This window comes from Trachinotus anak, unplaced genomic scaffold (assembly GCF_046630095.1).
Source record: "Trachinotus anak isolate AG129_WGS33_773 ecotype Australia unplaced genomic scaffold, CSIRO_AGI_Tana_v1 ptg000024l, whole genome shotgun sequence".
NCBI lineage: Eukaryota > Metazoa > Chordata > Actinopteri > Carangiformes > Carangidae > Trachinotus > Trachinotus anak.
Genome location: NW_027273875.1, coordinates 16,409,866 through 16,430,934, shown reverse-complemented (window position 1 = coordinate 16,430,934; position 21,069 = coordinate 16,409,866). Strand labels below are relative to the sequence as shown.

The 21,069-nt window shown below is 41.6% G+C and overlaps 3 protein-coding genes across 3 annotated transcripts; 1 reads left to right on the top strand and 2 right to left on the bottom strand.

Moving 5' to 3' along the window:
* Nucleotides 1-2,942: 2,942 nt before the first annotated feature.
* Nucleotides 2,943-14,412, bottom strand: LOC139607856 (zona pellucida-like domain-containing protein 1). Its single transcript, XM_071461116.1, has 10 exons — nucleotides 14,310-14,412; nucleotides 12,784-13,010; nucleotides 12,520-12,704; nucleotides 11,475-11,547; nucleotides 9,618-9,715; nucleotides 8,216-8,296; nucleotides 7,690-7,861; nucleotides 4,359-4,476; nucleotides 4,238-4,258; nucleotides 2,943-3,666 (listed from the first exon to the last, which is right to left on the bottom strand). The coding sequence occupies exons 1-10, from the start codon at nucleotides 14,401-14,403 to the stop codon at nucleotides 3,509-3,511; spliced, it is 1,227 nt and encodes a 408-aa protein (XP_071317217.1). The 5' UTR covers nucleotides 14,404-14,412; the 3' UTR covers nucleotides 2,943-3,508.
* Nucleotides 14,413-18,211: 3,799 nt separating this feature from the next.
* On the bottom strand, nucleotides 18,212-19,092 carry hist2h2l (histone 2, H2, like). Its single transcript, XM_071461190.1, has one exon. The coding sequence runs from the start codon at nucleotides 19,030-19,032 to the stop codon at nucleotides 18,652-18,654; it is 381 nt and encodes a 126-aa protein (XP_071317291.1). The 5' UTR covers nucleotides 19,033-19,092; the 3' UTR covers nucleotides 18,212-18,651.
* A 182-nt stretch (nucleotides 19,093-19,274) lies between these two features.
* On the top strand, nucleotides 19,275-20,151 carry h2ax1 (H2A.X variant histone family member 1). Its single transcript, XM_071461189.1, has one exon. The coding sequence runs from the start codon at nucleotides 19,360-19,362 to the stop codon at nucleotides 19,744-19,746; it is 387 nt and encodes a 128-aa protein (XP_071317290.1). The 5' UTR covers nucleotides 19,275-19,359; the 3' UTR covers nucleotides 19,747-20,151.
* Nucleotides 20,152-21,069: the final 918 nt, after the last annotated feature.

Sequence of the window (21,069 nt, the reverse complement as noted above, 5' to 3'; positions counted from 1 at the left end):
AACAAGAAGCCATGGCTGACAGGGGCTGTCCATCGGCTGCTGAGGGCCAGAGACAAAGCCTTCAAAGCTGGGGATAGAATTGGCCTGAGAACAGCGAGAGCCAGCCTGTCCCGTGGCATCAGAAAAGCAAAGCAGGACTACTGGAAAAAAATCACCAACCACTTCAAGGAGAGCAGAGACACGCGCAGCCGGTGGCAGGGCATCCAGACCATCACGGATGACAAGCCTGCATCACAGACCTGTGACAACAACAACTCTCTGCTGAACGACCTCAACAGCTTCTTTGCACGGTTTGAATCAACAAACAACACAAGCCCACAGAAAACTCCACCCCCCCCCCCACGACCAGGCTCTCTGCCTGTCTGCTGAAAGTGTGAAGAGGGCACTCTCCCACCATCAACCCCCGCAAAGCAACAGGTCCAGACAACATTCCAGGACAAGTACTGAGGGACTGCGCAGAGGAGCTTACGGATATCTTCACAGATATCTTCAACACTTCTCTGAGTCAAGCTGCTGTTCCATCACTTTTCAAGACCTCCATCATCATACCTGTGCCAAAGAAACCGGCTCCATCCTGCTTCAGTGACTATCGCCCTGTGGCACTGACCCCCATCATTATGAAGTGCTTTGAACGGCTGGTCATGTCTCACATCAAATCAAACCTCCCCCCCACCCTGGACCCCTTTCAGTTCACATACAGAGCAAAACGTTCCACAGAAGACGCAATCTGCTCTGCTCTCCACCCAGCCCTCACCCACCTGGAAAAAGCAGACTCATACGTGAGAATGCTCTTCATAGACTTTAGTTCGGCCTTCAACACGATAATCCCACAACAACTCATCTGCAAACTGGACCAGCTGGGGCTCAACACCTCACTTTGCAACTGGATCCTGGACTTCCTCATTGAGAGGCCACAAGCAGTACAAGTCGGCAACAACACCTCGAACAGCATCACACTCAGCACAGGGGCCCCACAAGGCTGTGTGCTCAGTCCCCTGCTCTTCACCCTGCTGACTCACGACTGCACACCAACCTACAGCACCAATCACATGGTGAAGTTTGCGGACGACACAACTCTGGTGGGTCTCATCACCAAGAACGATGAGACCCACTACAGGAAGGAGGTCAACCTTCTGACCACGTGGTGCAGGGACAACAACCTCCTACTGAATGTCAGCAAAACAAAGGAGATTGTGGTGGACTTCAGGAAGAGCCACACTGAACACCCACCACTGACCATCGATGGTGCTGCTGTGGAGAGAGTGGGCAGCGCCAAATTCCTGGGGGTGCACATCAGTGAGGACCTCTCCTGGGCCACCAACTCTGCATCACTGGCGAGGAAAGCCCAGCGGCGCCTCTACTTCCTCTGCAAGCTGAAGAAAGCGAAAGCTCCCATACCCATCCTGAACACATTCTACAGGGGCACCACTGAAAGCATCCTGTCCAGCTGCATCACTGTGTGGGGCGGTGGCTGCAACGCATAGTGAACACAGCTGGCAGGATCATTGGTGCCACACTCCCTTCCTTGGAAGACATCTATACCACCCGCCTCACCCGGAAAGCCATCTCGATGGCGAGCGACACCAACCACCCTGCACACAGACTGTTCAGCCTCCTACCCTCTGGAAGAAGGTATAGGAGCCTTCGCTGCCGCACCACCAGACTCAGCAACAGCCTCATACACCAAGCTATCAGGAAGCTAAACTCTCTCCCCTCACCCCCCCCAGCCATACCCCCCAGACTGACAGGAAGCTGACCCCCCCCGGAAAGGAAAAATCACTCAGGACTCTGTCCCCTGCACTTCCGTTACCTGTATTCCGTTTATATGACCACTTACCACACGAACTGAAACTGGCTGCTGTCCACTTTCTACTTGCACTATTAATGTCAAATTGCTGCCTTTACTGAATCACCTTTACACTACAATAACCCAACTTGCACAGAAACTCCTGCTGCTACTCCCAGTTATACGTATCTCATTTAGTTATTTTATTTATCTCTTTAGTATTAGGAAACGTCCTATTTTATGTAGAATTGAATGTATACTTAGCATTAGGAAATGTCTTGTCTTGTCTTATCTGTCGTGCCTGTGCAGTGTGCACTTTATATGTTCCACCGCGGGAGAGTGGGAAACGTCCTTTCGATTCCTTTGTATGTCTTAACATGTGAAGAAATTGACAATAAAGCTACTTTGACTTTTTTGACTTTGACTTTGACTAAGTAATGCCATTATTAAAAATACTAGTATAACAGTACAGTATTGTAGATTTATATACTCTGAGCATTTCATTAAGAACACCTGCTTATTCATGCAATTATCCAATCAGCCAATCGTGTGGCAGAGGATCAGTGCATAAACTCATGCAGATACAGGTCAGGAGGTTCAGTTTGTGTTCACATGAAACATCAGGATGAGGTAAAAATGTGATCTAAGTGACTCTGACCATATCATGGTTGTTAGTGTCAGATGGCTGGTGTGAGTGTTTCTGAAGCTGCTGATCTCCTGGATTTTCACTCACAACAGTCTTTAGAGTTTTTATTCAGAATGGAGCCAGAAACAAAACCCTTCCAGTGAGTAACAGCTCTGTGGAGGAAATACCTGGTTGACGAGAGAGATCAGAGGAGAATGGACAGCCTGGGTGGAACTGACAGGCTACAGTCACACAGATAACCAGTCTTTACAGCCGTGTTGAGCAGAAAAGCTTCAAAATGAACAACATGTCCACCCTTGATGTGGATGGACTACAACAGCAGAAGACCACATATCAGGCTCCACTTCTTGCCACCAAAAACCGAAACCTGAGACTGCAGTGGACACAGACTCCATCCAATCCAGTAGAACACCTAATAACGTGCTCAGTGAGTGAACATCAGTTTTGTTACATCTTCTAAAATGAGGCAAGAAACATCCTAGGAATTCACTATAAATAACAACATAACAATCTTATCAAACACCTTTATTCGGAATAAAAGTACAAAAACTCATGAACCTTCAAAAGATATAAAAATATTTATTAAAAAAAACCCTGAATGTGAACTACAATACCGATCACCTGTAACACAGCCTGCAATATCCCACAAATCCATTACCCAACATCAGAGTATAAAATGGAAACAGAAGCCTAAAGCAGTGTATAAAAGTTATATAGTGTTATTATGAATGCACGGACAGGGTTGTTTCTACTGTCTGACTTGTCAGGAAATAATTAACTTAATATCAAAGACACATGGCCAACTGTAAAAATGAGACTCTTTCATTTGCCCTGTTTACTCATGTTCTTCGTCTGTGCTACATGAAAGGGGTTGAAGTGAAAAGATTAGAAGATACAACTTTCTGCCATTCTTCTTCCTCTGGTGCTTTTTCAAGAAAGCTGTATTGTATGTGATAATATCAACAATTAATGCAAAAGTCAGAGGTTACTGAATGACCTTCCTGCAGTGATGTAAACCATACTGTATGAATGAATGAAACAAGGCACAATCCTCTTCATTCTGCTTTGACCTTCTGTCACTTTTGTGGGTACAGAATTGTCTTGTTGATAATGATATTGGACTTGTACATGTGGTAAATGACAAAAACCACCAGAGTAAGGCAGATGGCTCCAACAACCCCCGCCACCACTGAGACAGCCAGGACGGTGCTGTTCACATGGGACTGTGGAGAGTCTGGGAAGGAAAGAAACACCAAGGATTGGACCAAACAGAGCAGTGTACACTTTCTATACTGATGAGCATGACTGTACAGTGTATTTATAAACAACATTTAAAATTAGTTCCCATGATCACTCACCAAGGGTACTGCTATGCTGATTGATGACAGGTAAAGATCCATCTATCCATCTATTTTTGGCAGATGATTATTATTATTATTATTATCCTATCCTATCTAGTTATTATCCAATATTTCTACTTGTATAATTTAATTAAGTTTTTCTTTTTACTGTTGAGGGCTGGAGGGAGAGTTCCCTCGGCTGAGACTGTCTGAAAAGCTTGGTTCAAATCCTAGCACTAAGGAACTCACCTGTATCCGCCCCTCCTAGCAAAGGCCCCAAAACAGGGTCCTAGGTTACCTTTTCCAGGCTAGGACTGTTTACCTGGCCTTTCATTTTGGATCCATTAATTTACTAATACACTTACTATTCCCTGGATTATTGTGACACTGTTGTCCAATGTTCTTGTATCTGTGTCAGTTGATAAATCTACAAGATTACAGGACATGCTGATAGTGTAAACATACCTCCAGGTGCCAGTAAATATCCTGCAAGAAGACAAAAGAAACTCCCAATCAACTCATGCAGACAGTTATTACCAGTATGATTCAACAAACATGTAACTGGACCTTCATTACAGTATCTCACCATTATCTGAGCGGGTGATGATGGGGCCTGAGCTGATGGTTGCCATGTCACTCACTATGGTGCCCTGGTTGTTGCTGATGCTGCGACGCCTCCTCGAGCTGGTGCCGCTGGTACAGTTCTGCAGGTGAGTCAGATGATTGGCATTTTGTTTTGGACAGTTTTCAGGTAGAAATAAAAGTAGCTCAGGCTGCTAAAGTGTGTAAGAGTATTTGGGAAAAAGCAGTAAAAAGAAGAAGAACACTCCTGATGACCATTAAAAATACACAACCCACTGTACATTGTTTATATGTAGATCCATAGCATCTCATTTGTGTAGCCCAGTATCCAAAGCAATTATGCCCGTATTGAACGAATCTGCACCTACAATTTACTTCCAATGCAAATGTTCAGTGCCAATTGGATGGAAGGAAGTGGTGTCCTGGGGGAGTGTGTATGAAGCCAGGCATGAAGTCAGGGTATGGGGGTCAGGGCGTGACCTGTCAAATCTTTCCCAAGTGAATCCTTTGGATATTATCTGGAAGAGCTGGTTTGAGGTTGTTGGTGCCAAACAAGGATCGACCAGTTCCTAAATCCAAGGGTTCACTTACTTTCTCCACCAGCGCTGTGAATGTTTCATAGTTGTGTTCAATAAAGACAGCAAAGATTATAATTGTTTCTGCGCTATTACCCTTTAATGTTCTGCGCAACCATTTGGTAACACACATTTTGATTCACTATATCTCCTATAAAACTGTATTGAACTTAACTCAACCTGAGTGAGCCATCTCTAAACTCACTTGGTTTAGTTATGTTTTGCTAAAGAAATCCATTAGATGTCACTGTGTCTTTAAGTGGTGTGCCTTTTCAGTTTGCCTCCAAACCAGGAAGTGATAAGAGAAAATTGACCCAAGACATATTGATAAATTCTGGTGAAATTTTCAAAGACAAGCACATTTTTTTTGACATATTTTAGCTTCTAAGATCTTACTTAACAGAATTATGTAACTTGATGCAACAAAAAGCAGTCTAATAAGTCAAATAACTTTTTTTAAAACATGCTCTACCAAGCGGTTGAATTGTCATTTTATGGTAAAGGTAGAGAAGTGAGCTAATGTAATTAAAATTGACTATTTACTATGGAATAAATAACTTCTGGTCACTCATTGTTGTTAAAATGACACATTTAATGATATTCCATTATATGCATGTTGAAATAATTTTATAAGTGAGTGATTTTTAATGGCTAAAAACATGCTTCACTAAACTACAGTTGAACAATAAAGGTAGCGATGCTAAGAAAAGTAATTTACATTTTTAATTAATAAATTAATCAATTAAACAAAAAATATGAACATCCACTGTTATTAACATCATATATTTAATGTGATTCCATTATAGATTTGATGAAAAAGGGGTCAAATCAATATGATTTTTCACCATTTCTGAGATGTTTTCAAAGTACCGCAAATATGGCAAATATCTATAATAAATATGTGGAAATAATACTAATACTGGTAATACTATTAATTGCATGGTAACAAATTAACATGTTTTTGTACTAATAATGGTGGAACAAAGAGACCAATACACAAGAATGCTGTCCCGTGCCCATCACTCATCCCTGCCTACAAATAGCATATGGGAGGCAGCGATCTTTCTGACATGCTGGTAAACAGGTACAAGACCCCAACAAGTCAAGTCAGTGGTACTTTCCCCTGTGTGGATACATTATTGACCTGTGGATCTCAAATGCCTGGCTGGTCTACAGAAGGGACTATGGCCTACTGAATGAAACACCAGTGCTTTTAATGAGGTTCAGGTTGGGAGTTGGCCACAGTTTGGGGGCAAGTCAACACGCCAGCATCCAAAGTTGGCCAACCATCATCCTAGTCTCCACCACAGATGTTGTCTCAGAATAAATGCTACACCCCAAGACCCACACAACCACAACCAGATGCATTGTGACAACTGTGAACATTTGCCACTTTACTCTGACAAGCGAGGGTGGTGCAACCTCTGTACAAAAGGTGTATCAAGATGGAAATGCCAGAAATTGAATATTTTCCTATGTTTGAATGCAAAGCAGGAATGCTTTGTAGCATACCCTCAGAAATAGAGTAGATTAAATGGCCAAGAAAAAATTACTACAAGTGCTGCTGCACCACCAGCCAAAAACCATTTGTGCTGTTGCATGACCAGCCAAAAAAATGTGTGCTGTTGTACTGCCCCAGAGATGAGCAAGTTCAATTAATTTCTTGAAAAAGTTAGCATTCTATTTGACCTTTTCTGAATATCTTAGCCTGATAGCCTTCAGCTATCAGGCTCCTCTCCTGTGGAACCAGCTCCCAGTGTGGGTTCGGGAGGCAGACCCCCTCTCTACCTTTAAGATCAGGCTTAAAACTGTCCTGTTTAGTAAAGCTTATAGTTAGGGCTGGCTCGGGTATGTCCTGACCCATCCCTTAGTTATGCTGCTATAGAGCTAGACTGCTGGGGGATTCCCATGATGCACTGGGCGCTCTCTCTCTATTTCTGTCTCTCTCTCCCTCTCTCTCTCTCGATGACTTCATGCCATTAACTTTGTATTTTTTCTCTCCTGTAGTTTGTGCTTCTCCTCTCTCTCCCTCTCTCTGTCCTCATTCTGCAGGTATCTCTGCCTCGGGAGCAGCAGGATCCAGATCCACCACTACTCATCTTTACTATTAACCACTGTTACCTGTCATTATTATTGATAACACCATTACCAACACAGCTGTTCCTGGTCTCTCTCTCTCTCTCTCTTCTCTCCCCTCTCCTCCCCCTCCCCCTCTTTCTATCTTCTCCTAAACCCAACCGGTCGAGGCAGACCCCCCCACCCTGAGCCCGGTTCTGTTGGAGGTTTCTTCCTGTTAAAAGGGAGTTTTTCCTCCCCCCTGTCGCCAAGTGCTGCTCTTTGTGGGAACTGTTGGGTTTTTCTCTTTAACAAAGTAAGGTCTTGACCTTACCCTGTAAAGTGCCTTGAGATAATGTATATTATGATTTGGCGCTATACAAATAAAATTGAATTGAATTGAATTTATAAATGCATTTATACTTTTACCATGAAGGGACTTCTCAACCGTTTGGTAGAGGCCTATATCTAAATAACTGTGGGGTCTGTTTAAATAAAAACAATTGATTGTTGTTATTATTGACCCAAGTAAACAAAAAATGCAAAGAAATAATTTTTCTATTGTTTTTTTCTTGTAGAAGACCTTAAAGGGTGCACATTGTGTTTGTCTTTGAATAAAAAAAAAAGGGAATCACTGAACATTATACAGGGATGAATATATCTGTCCAAAATTAAAAGCTCTTATCTTGCATTTGTGAATCTGACCTGAATCAGGTTGGGGCAGAAAGAGTTCACACAGAGCCTGGTGGCACAGTGCACGTAGTAGGTGGACAGAGTCGCTTCTACGTTTTGGACAAAGCGGAAAGCCTCAAAGGAGAAACGAGCTTCCTGCTGCTGCCCGTTGAGTCCCATTACTGTCTGGCCATCACGGTCGCACCTTGAAGAGGACAGATGGAGATTTTTGTGTCCCATTCTCCAGAGTTTTCTAACAGGCTTCAGTCTAACAGAAATTCTGAAAGTCTGACTAACAGGCAGGATACCTCTTGGTTTAGCATAGGCCTAAAACAGATAACAAGACCCTCGACCCTTTAAAGGTTGTTCCTGTTCCATTATACTGTATGATATAAACTGTAAAATTTTAATTCCTGCAGATGAAAATATCAAACAATCAACAACTAAGTCACATCTAAAAAGTTACTGTACCTTTATATCTAAATATTATCTCTGGCTTTGTATTTTTATATACAACTGAATCAAGTTGTTTCACTTTCTCTGTAGTCTGGTTACTCACCCAACAAAGAGATCATGATATGTGGTGTTGATGGGGAAAGGCGAGGCTGTGGCATAACATCGGTCCAGGAACACGTTGAATCTGCAAGGAAAAGTTTTGGTATCAGCACAGACTGAAAAAGGTGGTCACTTTACCATTTTCAGGTGAGATTGTAATAGCTTCACATAGTTTTCAGACCCTTTTTTACTTTTCGCTCTTAGAATTGGAAGAAATCTCATGTGGGGTGAATTGCCCCAGCCCTAATGTAGTTAAGACTGTTTGGTGGATCTCTTTTTGTTTCTTGACAACCGTTGATTGATGCTACATCTCTGTGGGTCCACAGCAATCCACTCATGAAGATTGAAGTCGGTCGGACAATAGATTGTTTAGAAAATTGAAGGACAGTCAGAAAGGAAAATTCTTTTTATCTTTTATCTTCTGTTTATCTATTGGGACTGAAGAATTCTTGCTGTGGATCTTGTCACAGATAGAGTTTTAGAATTTTTTTTTTTTTTTTTTTTTGGTGGTTGCAACAAGTCTTATTCCTATAAAAAGAAACATTGTAGACTGATGACTCATACTGCACATGCTCAGTTACACCCTCCTCACATCAGGAAGACAGAAGACACATTCAACATCTGCTGCTGCATTTAATGAAAACAGTTGAGAGGTGAGAGAGAATGCTTTTGCATGAGCTGTATGTTTGTCAAACTGTCCAGACCTGGTCTTTTCTATGAATGAATCAAAACTTAGTTTTCAACAAAACAAAGTAACTAAAACTAAACTAAGTCACATGGTTAGCATGTGTCAAGGTCAGGTTGTCTAGCGACCACATGATGCTCTGTCATGGCTGACAGGATGGTTGCAACAAGTTGTTAACTGTCCCCAAGCTAAGCAGCCAGATGAAAACAGACCACACATAAGTAGCTTTATAAATTGTGTTGTTAGACTCTCAAGGTCTTCATATTAATAATATATTTGTCTGTTCATAAGCAATAAAATTGATTAATTGTGCCTGTTTTGACATGATATTTTGCAATCATCCCTGATCCATGTTGCAACTGTCCTCATGGTTTGGTTCAGTTGCAACATCTGAATTCTTCCATTAAAATAAATATTGTGAATGATATGTAATATATAATCATCTTTAAATGGTATGGGTAATAGCAGACAGATGTAATTTCAAACTACAAACATTTGGTTGGTCCAGTCCAAATAGTCTCTGAATGACTGAGAGAAATGCAAAAAGTGTTGCAACCATCACCAGTCTCCCCTAAGCCTGTATCCCTGAGCTAACAAGCACAGCAAACAGAACACTAATACTTTTGGCTGATCAAAATGTCAGTATATTCTTTATTTAAAGCTTCTAATTTTAGAAATAACAAATCACACAATCAGTGCACTTCAGTTGCTGAATCGGTACCTGCTGGTAAGGTTGGACGCCTTCACTTCTACAAAGATCCTGGTCTTCAGCTCCAGGCCTCCGGGGGGGATCTGCAGCGTGGAGGCGTAGCTATTGTCCTTCAGACCCAATGACAGAAGAGAGGAAGGGATGTTGTTTAGACTGATGCATGCTGTTTCTCTTGACCTGGGGGAGGGTCATTCTATTGAAACTGTTGTCTGGGTTATATGATGCAGAGTCGTTATATTAGCATTTCTATACAATGGCAGCGTTCAAAAACAGCCAAAGGAAATGGAATATAACAAAAAACAAAGGTACAAGGATGACTGAGCTGAACCGAGTTGGTGTCATCAAATTAATTCAATAGAGTTTCTTTATGCCTTTTAAGCAATTAGAATTATAAGCTAAATATATTATAAAGATTATGATTATTATTTTATGATCATTTAACTGCCTGAAATTAGTTGGTTCAAAATTTCAGAAATGTTGAGAAATTAAACACAGAAGGTTATTGAAGGGGTAATACTGGGAAATAATAGGCTAATTTACTTTCTAACCAAGAGTTAGATGAGTAGACTGACTCAAGGGAGTCGCTACATCTACCCAGCGCTTAAGAGAGGGGTCTGTCTGCAGACTGCAAGAGAGGGGCGTAACTGCAAGTGGCATAACTATTTTTACTCTGCCTTTGGAAAGAGCAAGCCGGCCCCCTTTTCCACTTTTAATGCTAAGCTGTCTCCTGGCTCCTGCTTCATATTCAGCTTCTCATCTAACTGTAGGCTTCAGGCTTCACCTAAATGTATTTGTGAATTTCCCTATAGGGATGAATAAAATCTTTCCATTAATGCCTGATGCCTTCAGACAAAATTCTAGACAAAATTCACAGGAGACATAATTTTAACAGAAATAGCCATTTTGTAAAAGATTAAAACTCCATAGGCCTTTTTCACAACAGACATGTTGAATCATACAAATAATCATATAATCTAATCATACTAAGAACATTAACAATGGCTACATCTTCTGGAAATATAAAGATGTAAGTGTACAGTGTATTTATTCATAATAATTTTCAGGAGCAGCAGGATCAAGATCTATCTCTACAACACTCATCATTACTATTATTATCATTGTTATTTATCATTATTATTGATTACACCATTACCTATAGTATATAGAGCTGTTCCTGGTCTCTCTCTCTCTTTTCCCCTTTCTCCTCCCCCCACCCCCTCTTTCTCCTCGTAAACCCAACTCATCAAGGCAGATGGCCACCCACTCTGAGCCTGGTTCTGTTGGAGGTGTCTTCCTGTTAAAGGCGAGTTTTTCCTGCATTAGTGGGAACTAACGCATTTTTCTCTACAATAAAGTAAGGTGTCAACATTATCTCAAGGTACTTTACAATGTGCCTTGAGATAATGTATATTATGATTTGGTGCTATACAAATAAAATTAAATTTAATTGAATTGAACTGGATAATTATTATAAATAACAACATATTATTTGTATTTATATTATCATTATTGGAAATAATTTAAAAATATTCCAAAATATGTATGATGAACTTTTATATGTTTTATATGTTTACATGTTGTGATCATATAGGTCATATATTAAATTAATATGCAAGTTTATTAAAACAGCATATATCTAAAATATAATCAATGTATGAAAATTGGTCTAATTTCTAATAGATTTGATATATATTTTTTTACAAATGTGATTTTGGTTTATATGTACAGTTAAAGGAGCACTTAAGTTTTTCTTGTTTTCATTTCCTAAAGAAATGTGTTGTACTTAGGACACATCATGACGGTAAGATGGTGCCACTGACTCTGACAGTGGACACACAGCAGCTCTCTGCAACATCTCCCTCTTCTCACCGAGTACAGTCGCATGCTCAGTGTGCTGATGAAACTCCCATTATTGTCTTTGACTGCCAGACTGACCCCAGACCTGTTAGGCAAAAAAAAAAAAGTTCTGTCAACAGCTGGAATTTTTTACAGGAAAAACAATCAGGTCATCATTCATATGATACATGAGGGAACAACACAGCAGGGTGAAATTCAAGCCCTCCTGAAACTAGACCCAAGTAACACACACCTCTGAGGACGCTGGCTGCTCCATGAGGTTCAACTAGATATGGTAACATGATCCCTTCTTACGTGTAGTCAGTCTGAGGTTCATTCATTCAGACTTATCTTCACAGGAACATGTTTTAATATAAAAATAATCAGACACATGATTCAACCCTTACTGTCCAGAGCTGAATACATCCCCAGTATTCAGCATGCCAATCATCTCACTGATTTAATTCTACACTCAACTTTCAAACAGATGCTCAGATTTTTTAACTTTATTGTCCCTGAAGTTGTCTTGCACTTAAGTGAAACACAGACTTGAACATAAAACATATAATAAAATGCAATAAAAAAATATGGTGCGTGCTGCACATATAACATATGACAAGCTCAATATACATCAGCGACAGTGTCACATAAAGCAGCTAACAGGTTAAACAGCTGGATGGACCTCTGAGACAGATGAGGTCTACGGTCTCTGGCCACACTATCTCTGCCATGCAGTCTGCTCTGGTTGCCTGCTGAGTGATTTGTCAAACTGAGTGGAAAAAGAAAACGTAATGGCTGACGCAACCAGGGAACTGACTCCCGGTGGCAGTCACTGCCCAGGTTAACCAGCCAGTTCTTCTTCAGTTTATTCAGACAGAATATCTTGGTGGGAAAACTCCTGCATACAGTAAAATTTTAATTTATATAGATACCAAATAAAAATAGGATTATACCAACAACCACAACACCAAAACACAATTTATCTTTGAGCAGCAAAGCGAGAGCACACAGCAAACAGCAGCAACTGACTGAAACGTTTACTCCTTGTGTGCACTGTTAAACAGCAGGGGCCACTTACACGCTCATCTGAGTATTGTTGACCAGGTACTGCAGAGGGTAGCGGCAGGAGAACCTGTACATCACCTCTTGGTGATAGGTAATGGCTCCTGTGCTGGGATCCTCCGAGCAGACCATGCCTGAGATGTTGATGTACTGGACATGGGAGAAGTCTGCAAAGAGTCCAGTTCCCGCCTCCTGAGTGACCTTTGAGGACAAAGAATTTGAGTTTGCCGTTGTTGTGTGAGTGGCATGTGCTGGGTGTTGTCAGGCTCAGGTCACCTACCGTCAGCTTGCTGGAGCAGGCAGTGATCGCCTCCTCTGTGATGGAGAAGTTGAATTTAACAACAGGTGGGTCGGCTGCCCAGTCAGGAGTCCCTTTACACTGTTGTTTGGAGTGCTCTGAGTTGAGGGCCAGCAGAGACTCGTTGTATCCATTGAAATAGATGGGACACAGCAGGATCTGAAGGTCCACTGTTTGAGAGCCACAGAGGACCTTGATGTCTGAGTTAGCTGCACAGAGCAAGGATGAGACCAGAATCAGGATCTGTGCTGAGGGACAGATAGGTCTAGAACTGGGGCACTCCACAGGAAGCCCATGTTACAAAGTGGAGCTGTGATTTTGACAGAGGTGGGCATGTAGAGATGCTCTAATAGAATGAAGAGGTTAGTGCTAAGGCCTGTTTTTTCTGTAGACAGTGTTAATGTGAGTCACAGCTAGTATATACGCATTGCTCATGGATACTTGTTTTGCTTATTTATCAGCACATTCCACAATACATCCGTAATGCATACTGTGTATGCTGTACAGAGAACTCAATGAATGTATATAGTATTCTATGTTGATAGTGTTTTTGTACTTTTTGCTGCTCTTACTTCGGTGCTCTTTACCCCTGTGTTTTGGCTGCTGTAACGCACAAATTTCCCCTTGGTGGGATCAATAAAGTCCTATCTTATCTTATCTTATCTTATCTTAGAACATTTCTGCAGTTGGACACAAGACTCTCATGGTCAAATCATCAGAGTGGTGGATTCTATGATTAAAGGTCAAATGTACAAGCCTGTGGACACAAAGACTTATGGATAAAAGTTAACTACAACTCTCAAGGTGCAGTTTGTTATGAAATATCCAATATCTGAGCTTAAAAGTCTGTTGATGTGCAGCAGAAACAGTTTACATCTTTTGACTTTAGTCCATTTTGCATGGTGACATGCATGGTTTATAAATTCAACAGCTATCACTCTGATTCATGCCTCTGACTAGTTACATCTCCATTGCAACAGTGGCTGAGGCTCATGGGTACTGTAGTGTTTGGACTGTCCACAACAATGACACAACTTGGTTTCTCAGATACAAAGTCATTAGAAACATCATAATTAAACCTGTATGATTGTTTTCAGCTGTTTTGTTTTTGATTATGTGAATATGAATTTTTCTTCATGAGGCTTTTGAAGATTTTGAATATGTCCCATCTTGCTACCAGTTTTATTGTAGCCTTAAGTTCAGTGACACATTTTCAATGCAAAACAAGAAGACATCCACTTATAGTAGCACAAAGTTTTTCTTCATGGAATGCACCTTGAGGAGTTTGAGTATCTTTACCTTCCCTTACATGTAAATCCAGCAGGCAACAATAAGCTCCATTTTCAAACTCCTCAGATAGCCAGGCTGCGACTGTGCTGACACTTATTAGGTTGCTGCACAAAGAAAAGTGTGAAAAGAAGAGGAATGGTGGGGGTGGGGGTGGGGATTGAAGTCAGAGCAGCAGCTGGATGAAAAGGATGAGTGTGAGCACCAATGGTTTCACTGACCTGGACTTCTGAATGTGGAGTGTCCAATGCAGGCATTCTGAGCTTGGGCGAGAAGGAGCGTGGCAAGTTGATATGTGAAAGGAACCAGCCACATTGTCCTCAAACTGCTGGAAGAAACATGAGAGAAATCAGACATACACTTCATCTTCACCCAAGTGGTTCATATTAAAGAGCTTGAAAAACCAAGGAAATGGACTCAATAAGTTCTTGAATCCTTTATTTAAGTAAACATACCAATGCAACAAAAATATTCCATTACATCCTAGAATACAGAAGTAATATCAACTAGTAAAAGTACATGTCCTGTAGTAAAACAGCCTCTGTGACTGATGACCAGGAGAGATTTGTGTCCATCTGAAGAAATGTTCCAGCTGTGATTCACATTAACACTGTTTACAGAAAACATGAATGGGACTCAGCACCTCTAACCTCCTCATTCTGTTAAAGCATCTCTGTGTCCTACATGCCCACCTCTGTCAAACTCCACGCCTCCACTTTGTAATACAAACTTCATGTTAAAATATTGAATCTCTAAACCAATCTGAGACTTTTCTCCTATTTTTTCAGATGATAGAAAACTTCTCCAGAGCCACAGGAGACATTTTACAACTGTTTTCACAGTCTTCTGTTGTAGCTGCCCAGGAGCTAGTTTTAACATTTAGTCCAGAATTGAAGGATATAAAGTGATTAATGAGAGAGGAAAGAAGAAGAAACTGTGTTCTGACAATTAAACCTTTTCTCTAATCGTTGCTTTCCTGGATAATCAAACCTAATCTGGGCATCAAACAGTTTAGAGGGGAAAAGTTTCTTTAGTGGAATTACTTAAAATTCATAAACATCAGGGTTTTTTTTTGTTTTTTGTTTTTTAAATCACAAACATTCTAACATAATGTATTCTAAAAGGTACTTTTCACATTATGATTTTACATAAAATCTTAATCTGACAAGTAGCTAAAGCTAATAATAATAATATCTCGGTTGGTAATGTACTTGTGGAGTATACAGTGTACTATGTATAATGTGGAATATAATGGAAATGATAAACAAATTGTACTTTAGTTCAGTAGTTGAGGGAATCAACTTCTGTTCTCACTACCACTGCAGAAATGTAGAAACACTGGAATTCAGACATGAGTCATGCCAAACTGATATAACTTATCAGGAAAAACCTATTAAAAACTGCACAAAGTGATGTGGAGATTCAACTACATCAAGACCTCACACAGAGGACAATGAAGAGAGCAGCAGCCTTATGAATACATTTTATGTCCATTAATAGCAGCTCAAATTATATCTGAATGAGTCTGACCAGTCTGATTGGAAAAGATAGTCTCAACATGTTCTTCATGTGTAGACTCATGATGATTTCTTGTAGTGCATTGTTATACTGGGACTAATTTATTTGTTGCTCAGCCAGTCTGATCTAATGCATCTTAAGAGGAATCAAAATGAATTGTAGGTTCACTTTGGTGCAAAGTCGTGCACTAAGAAAGAAATAAAAACCACAATATAGTGACAGCAGTTGGCAGCAGTACAGACATGAGAGCTGGTCATTAAAACGACATAATCAATTTCTCTTGTAACCTGAATAACAAACTGTGAGATTAGGAAAGTTATTCCGTGAGATTAGAAAATGTATCCTTACCTTGTGCTGATGGCCACAGAGTGCCGCCCCTCCTCCATGACAGACATTTATACCGTCCTCCTTTCTGGCTAAAAGGAGCTGACAGGAAGCCCACGGAGAAGAAAGGGAAAAATAAGAGAAGCTGGTTGATCCAACAACCAGATCATCTGACACACATGGAACAATAGGTGATCCCATATGGAGTGTCTCTGTTCTGGTGGAACATTATGTCAAGTAGCTATAAATTTAACTTGTCGTTTCAGCAATGACCTCAACTGCTATCATTTTGTAGGCAAGTGTCCTAATGTGCACCTCCCTACAGGTGGATTCTGGTTTAAGAAAACCTGAAGGGAAACTGTCACTAGTTGGCTTTAAACAAGATCTTATAAGCTAGTCTTTTATATTTTTCTTTTGGACTGATTATTGTTTTACATTGACTACAATATATGGTTATCTGTGGGTGAATTGACCACATGCAGAATAAAGTAGAATATAAAAAAATACCGTAATACACAACCTCCAAGTATACACAATCAGAACAAAATCCATAGGAAACTACTGTAAAAAAAAAAAAACAAACAAAACCTTAAATATCTGCAAGAACTTCAGGCAACCTATCCTGAAAACCTGGCAAGGTTTTGACAAGATGTAATGACAACATCTTGTCATTACATAACAAGATGTTGATACCTGCTGAATTGTTTCAGCTGTTTTATGCAAGAGCATCTAAAAAAGCCACATTATGAATTCTGTTCACTGTGTTTTTGTCACATTCCCCCACTTCTGCCGGGGGCTACCACTCTTTGTCAAGAAATTAGGTCTCCTGCACATCACCTCAATCATGGAGAAAAAGGCACACCCTGCCTCCTACAACTGTCACCTGAACCACAAATCCCCCCACATCCCCTGCTGGAGCCCTGAAGCCTGATCTGAACAATGGAGTAGAGATGAGCTTACACAAAGCTTAGCATTAAGAGGGTGTCCCATCTGTCATTTTCCCATTCAGCAGCCATAAGTGTATCTGAGTGGGTTATTTGCCTCTAAGATCTACTTTTTCTTCATCCTGGGTGTTAAAGCTTAAGGTGGGGGTGATGTTTGCACAGGCTATGGTTGTTTTCAATGTGACATGAAACTTCTCTCTCATGAATCATGTTTGTTTCATTCAGATCTGGAGCAGCTGGGATTTTTACTTCCTTCCCAACAGATCCATATGTGTTTAGCGCACTTTTACATTAATACATGTGACACACGTGAAGACAAGAAAACACTGACATGCTCAGTTTGTGTTTTACATCAGCTCTATAACTGAAGCAAGTTAAGGTCCCACTCCCCATCCACTCTTCTCTGTCCCCATTACCTGAGGGCACAACAACTGTAACATCCATTAATTCCTGATTGAAGCTGCTCTCTTTATTGTCCTCTGCAGTAACTGGATCTGCATGATATCACAATGATCCTGTTCTGCTTCTGTTAAAATATTAGCCATCAATTAATATCACCCATGTCCATAATCATTTAGCCAAGACCTACTGAATGCAACACTTGAATTTAAATCCCATCACTTTATGCATCTTCTGGCCAAGTGTTTTGTGATTGGTTCTGGCTGCAGAGCTTTCTATGTGTTCTGACCTGGGCAACTACATTTTTATTATTATCTCTGGAATTAACTTCTATATAAAACTCAAAGACTCCTGACCACTCCATCACTGAGTCCTAACACTGTCTAACACTCACTGAACCTTATCACATACAGACACAAGGTTACAGTGAAGGTAACTTAATTATCACCAGTGCTTCAGTTTCATGACAGACGCTTTGACTTGTAACAGCAATGACATACTAATGACATTAAAAACACTGTTCATTAATTACAGGCACCTGAGCTTATAGTGGGTGGGAATCAGTGGGAATCAGCTGTGTAATGATAAACAGTGCGGTATTGCTCCTTCAGATTCAAATGTCTGACCTGATAGAGGAGAGAATGTTGAGGTAAGGACAAGACATTTAATCCCACAATTAATGCAGTTTGTTTATCATCAGCTCATTCCTAATATTATAAAGTTGAGCTGAAAAGACATACTCCGAGAAGCCTGTTGAACACTGGACTGATGCTTTACTGGAGTTTCATTTGCAAACTCTGTTTTGAGTCCAACACCTGCGGCGTCCCCCCTCATTCACTCCAGCTGCCAGTAGGTGTCGCTCTGTTCCACCACTTGCACACACACCGAGTTTTAGAAAATTGACATGACCACAAGATAAAAACAAAAACTCCTCAGTGTACTGTGAGTCACAGTTTTAATCTCAAAATGTTTGTTTCGACTGTGCCATTACATCATTTACATACGATTAAGTCGGTCATCTTCTAAGGTGCATGTATAAATCAGTATTAAAATGGTGCAAAGCAAAGGAGACTCCCACAGTTAAAGAGCACCGACATACATTCCTTCTGAATTTATTCAACGATTTGTTAAAAACGTTACACAACTCTGAAAAAAAACACACGAAACAATGATTTCAAACAAAATGGCAGGCTACAGTCCCACTACATCTCAACACATTCAGCGTAAGGCCTGGATTCAACTGGCATCCAGTCTCCTCGAAAACGGCAATGGTGCAAAATCACAAACGCAGTTTTCCGACACAGTACAGGGGGCTAACGATCATTTCAGCGGCGATTTGGTGACTGTCGCCCCCCTCCTGTCCGGCTTCTGTCCCGCTTTATTTGGAGCTGGTGTACTTGGTCACGGCCTTAGTGCCCTCGGACACGGCGTGTTTGGCCAGCTCGCCGGGCAGCAGCAGGCGGACCGCGGTCTGGATCTCCCTGGAGGTGATGGTGGAGCGCTTGTTGTAGTGCGCCAGCCGCGACGCTTCCCCGGCGATGCGCTCGAAGATATCGTTGACGAACGAGTTCATGATGCCCATGGCCTTGGAGGAGATCCCCGTGTCTGGGTGCACTTGCTTCAGCACCTTATACACGTAAATGGCGTAGCTTTCTTTCCTGCTCTTGCGGCGCTTCTTGTCTCCTTTCTTCTGGGTTTTGGTCACAGCCTTTTTGGAGCCCTTCTTGGGCGCAGGAGCTGATTTTGCGGGATCAGGCATTTTCTCTTCCGTGGAAACGTCAGTGAAACAGGAAGGGACACAGATCAGGATGCCGCCCCATCACCAGTCCCTTATTTATAACATGGCTGTGCAAATAAGTGTGTGCCATTCCTTCTTCGTGATTGGATCATCCTCCATCAGAGGCCAGGCATTACCGCAGGACGCGCTGTGCCATTGGTTCGTGCATTTCAGTTTCACTCGGCCAATCGGAGAAGACTGTGCAGTTTATATTCCTTTACCCACACATCCATTACGTAGAGATTTACGCCCTCGCAACCACCGTATTCACAGTGTCGCTTTCTGATCAGTAACCATATTCAAACGACCATGTCTGGCAGAGGGAAAACCGGAGGCAAAGCCCGAGCTAAGGCCAAGTCTCGCTCCTCCCGTGCCGGACTCCAGTTCCCGGTGGGTCGAGTCCACAGACTACTGCGTAAGGGCAACTATGCGGAGCGCGTCGGCGCCGGGGCCCCGGTGTACTTGGCGGCCGTGCTGGAGTATTTGACCGCTGAGATCCTGGAGCTGGCAGGCAACGCGGCCAGGGATAACAAGAAGACCAGGATCATCCCACGGCACCTCCAGTTGGCCGTGCGCAACGACGAGGAGCTCAACAAGCTGCTGGGAGGTGTGACCATCGCTCAGGGAGGAGTGCTGCCCAACATCCAGGCTGTCCTCCTCCCCAAGAAGACGGAGAAACCGGCCAAGAGCAAATAAAGACTCCCCGCAGGCCCGGATTGAGTCGGGACAAAGGGCTCCCCCCGGAGCCGGCCACTTTTTCATATCAGTGTTCGTTTTTTTTGGATAAACAACCTTTCAAATAGGGGGCAATGTTTGGTGTTGCTGTTTCTACGTTGAAAACATTCACTCGCTTCTCATCGGGACTATTCATAGACTGCTCAGTCGCCACTGTTGTGTTCTCGGTTTGGAAAATGGAGGCGCTTTCTGAAGGTCTGGGGTTGGTGAAGGCCGCGGAAAAAATCCTGTTCTTAATATGGACCAATTCTGAAGGGAGGGGTGGTTTTAGTTTTGCAATGCTGCTACAAAAAACGTGCTAAATTGTTGTATTGTTTGTCATGTTTCAATAAATGTCCTGCAGCCTTTTGGCACAGGGCGAATTCATCCAGTCTGTATGTTGTTGTTGTCATCGCGGGACTTGGTCTTTGCGAGAGATCACACGGCTCAGAGGCGCAGGGATGAGCCGCAGCGTCTCTGAGCTTTTACAGCTGAATGCTCGGCCTGTGAGCATTGAGTACTCTCCGTTTCATTGGACAACTTAAGGTTGAGTTTATCCTGCACAGAGAGGCTCTCCTTTCATTCTCAGAGAAACAATGGTAATGACTGTGTTGCTCAAGATGTAGCACATGACCATGTTTTTATTCACTGCCAGCGCTGATGATTGGAGCCCTGTAGAAATGTTGTTAGAGCTGGTTCTGGAAATATTGATGATGATTATAATTGGTCTATAACTGAGATTGGAAATGAAGGGTCAAACATGATGTGGGATATAATTCTGGGCCTAATTTCTTTTTATTTTTTTCTGGCATTACAATTTTCAAATCAAAATAAGCTTTTATGGTCCTGGAACATCTCCTCAGTATCTCTCTTCTGCTTTTCAAAGTCTCAAAACACTTGTGTTCTACATAGGCCTCTTCTACACTGCTCTGCCTCAATTTATGTGAAAAATATTTAAATCCACACGAGCAGATTAAGAAAAATGCTAAACTTAAAGCCTTTCTGATGCTACTGTAGAACCTGTATGACTATTTGATAATCATTTAATCATTTAATGAGCTATGCACTTCAGAACTCCTGTCGGCCTTGAGGGTCAGAGTGCAGGGTCAGCTGGGGAGCACCACCCCTGTAGGTAGTGGGGAACTGAACCCCTTTCACTCAGAATAGTTATTCTGACTTTTCTGTATATCTGTTCACTCATTCAGATTAAGTTTATCTTTACACCAATTTCAAATATGATATAAAATAGATATTTAATCATTTACAAATACTGCAGCTACTAGATAATTATGAGTAATGAGACAT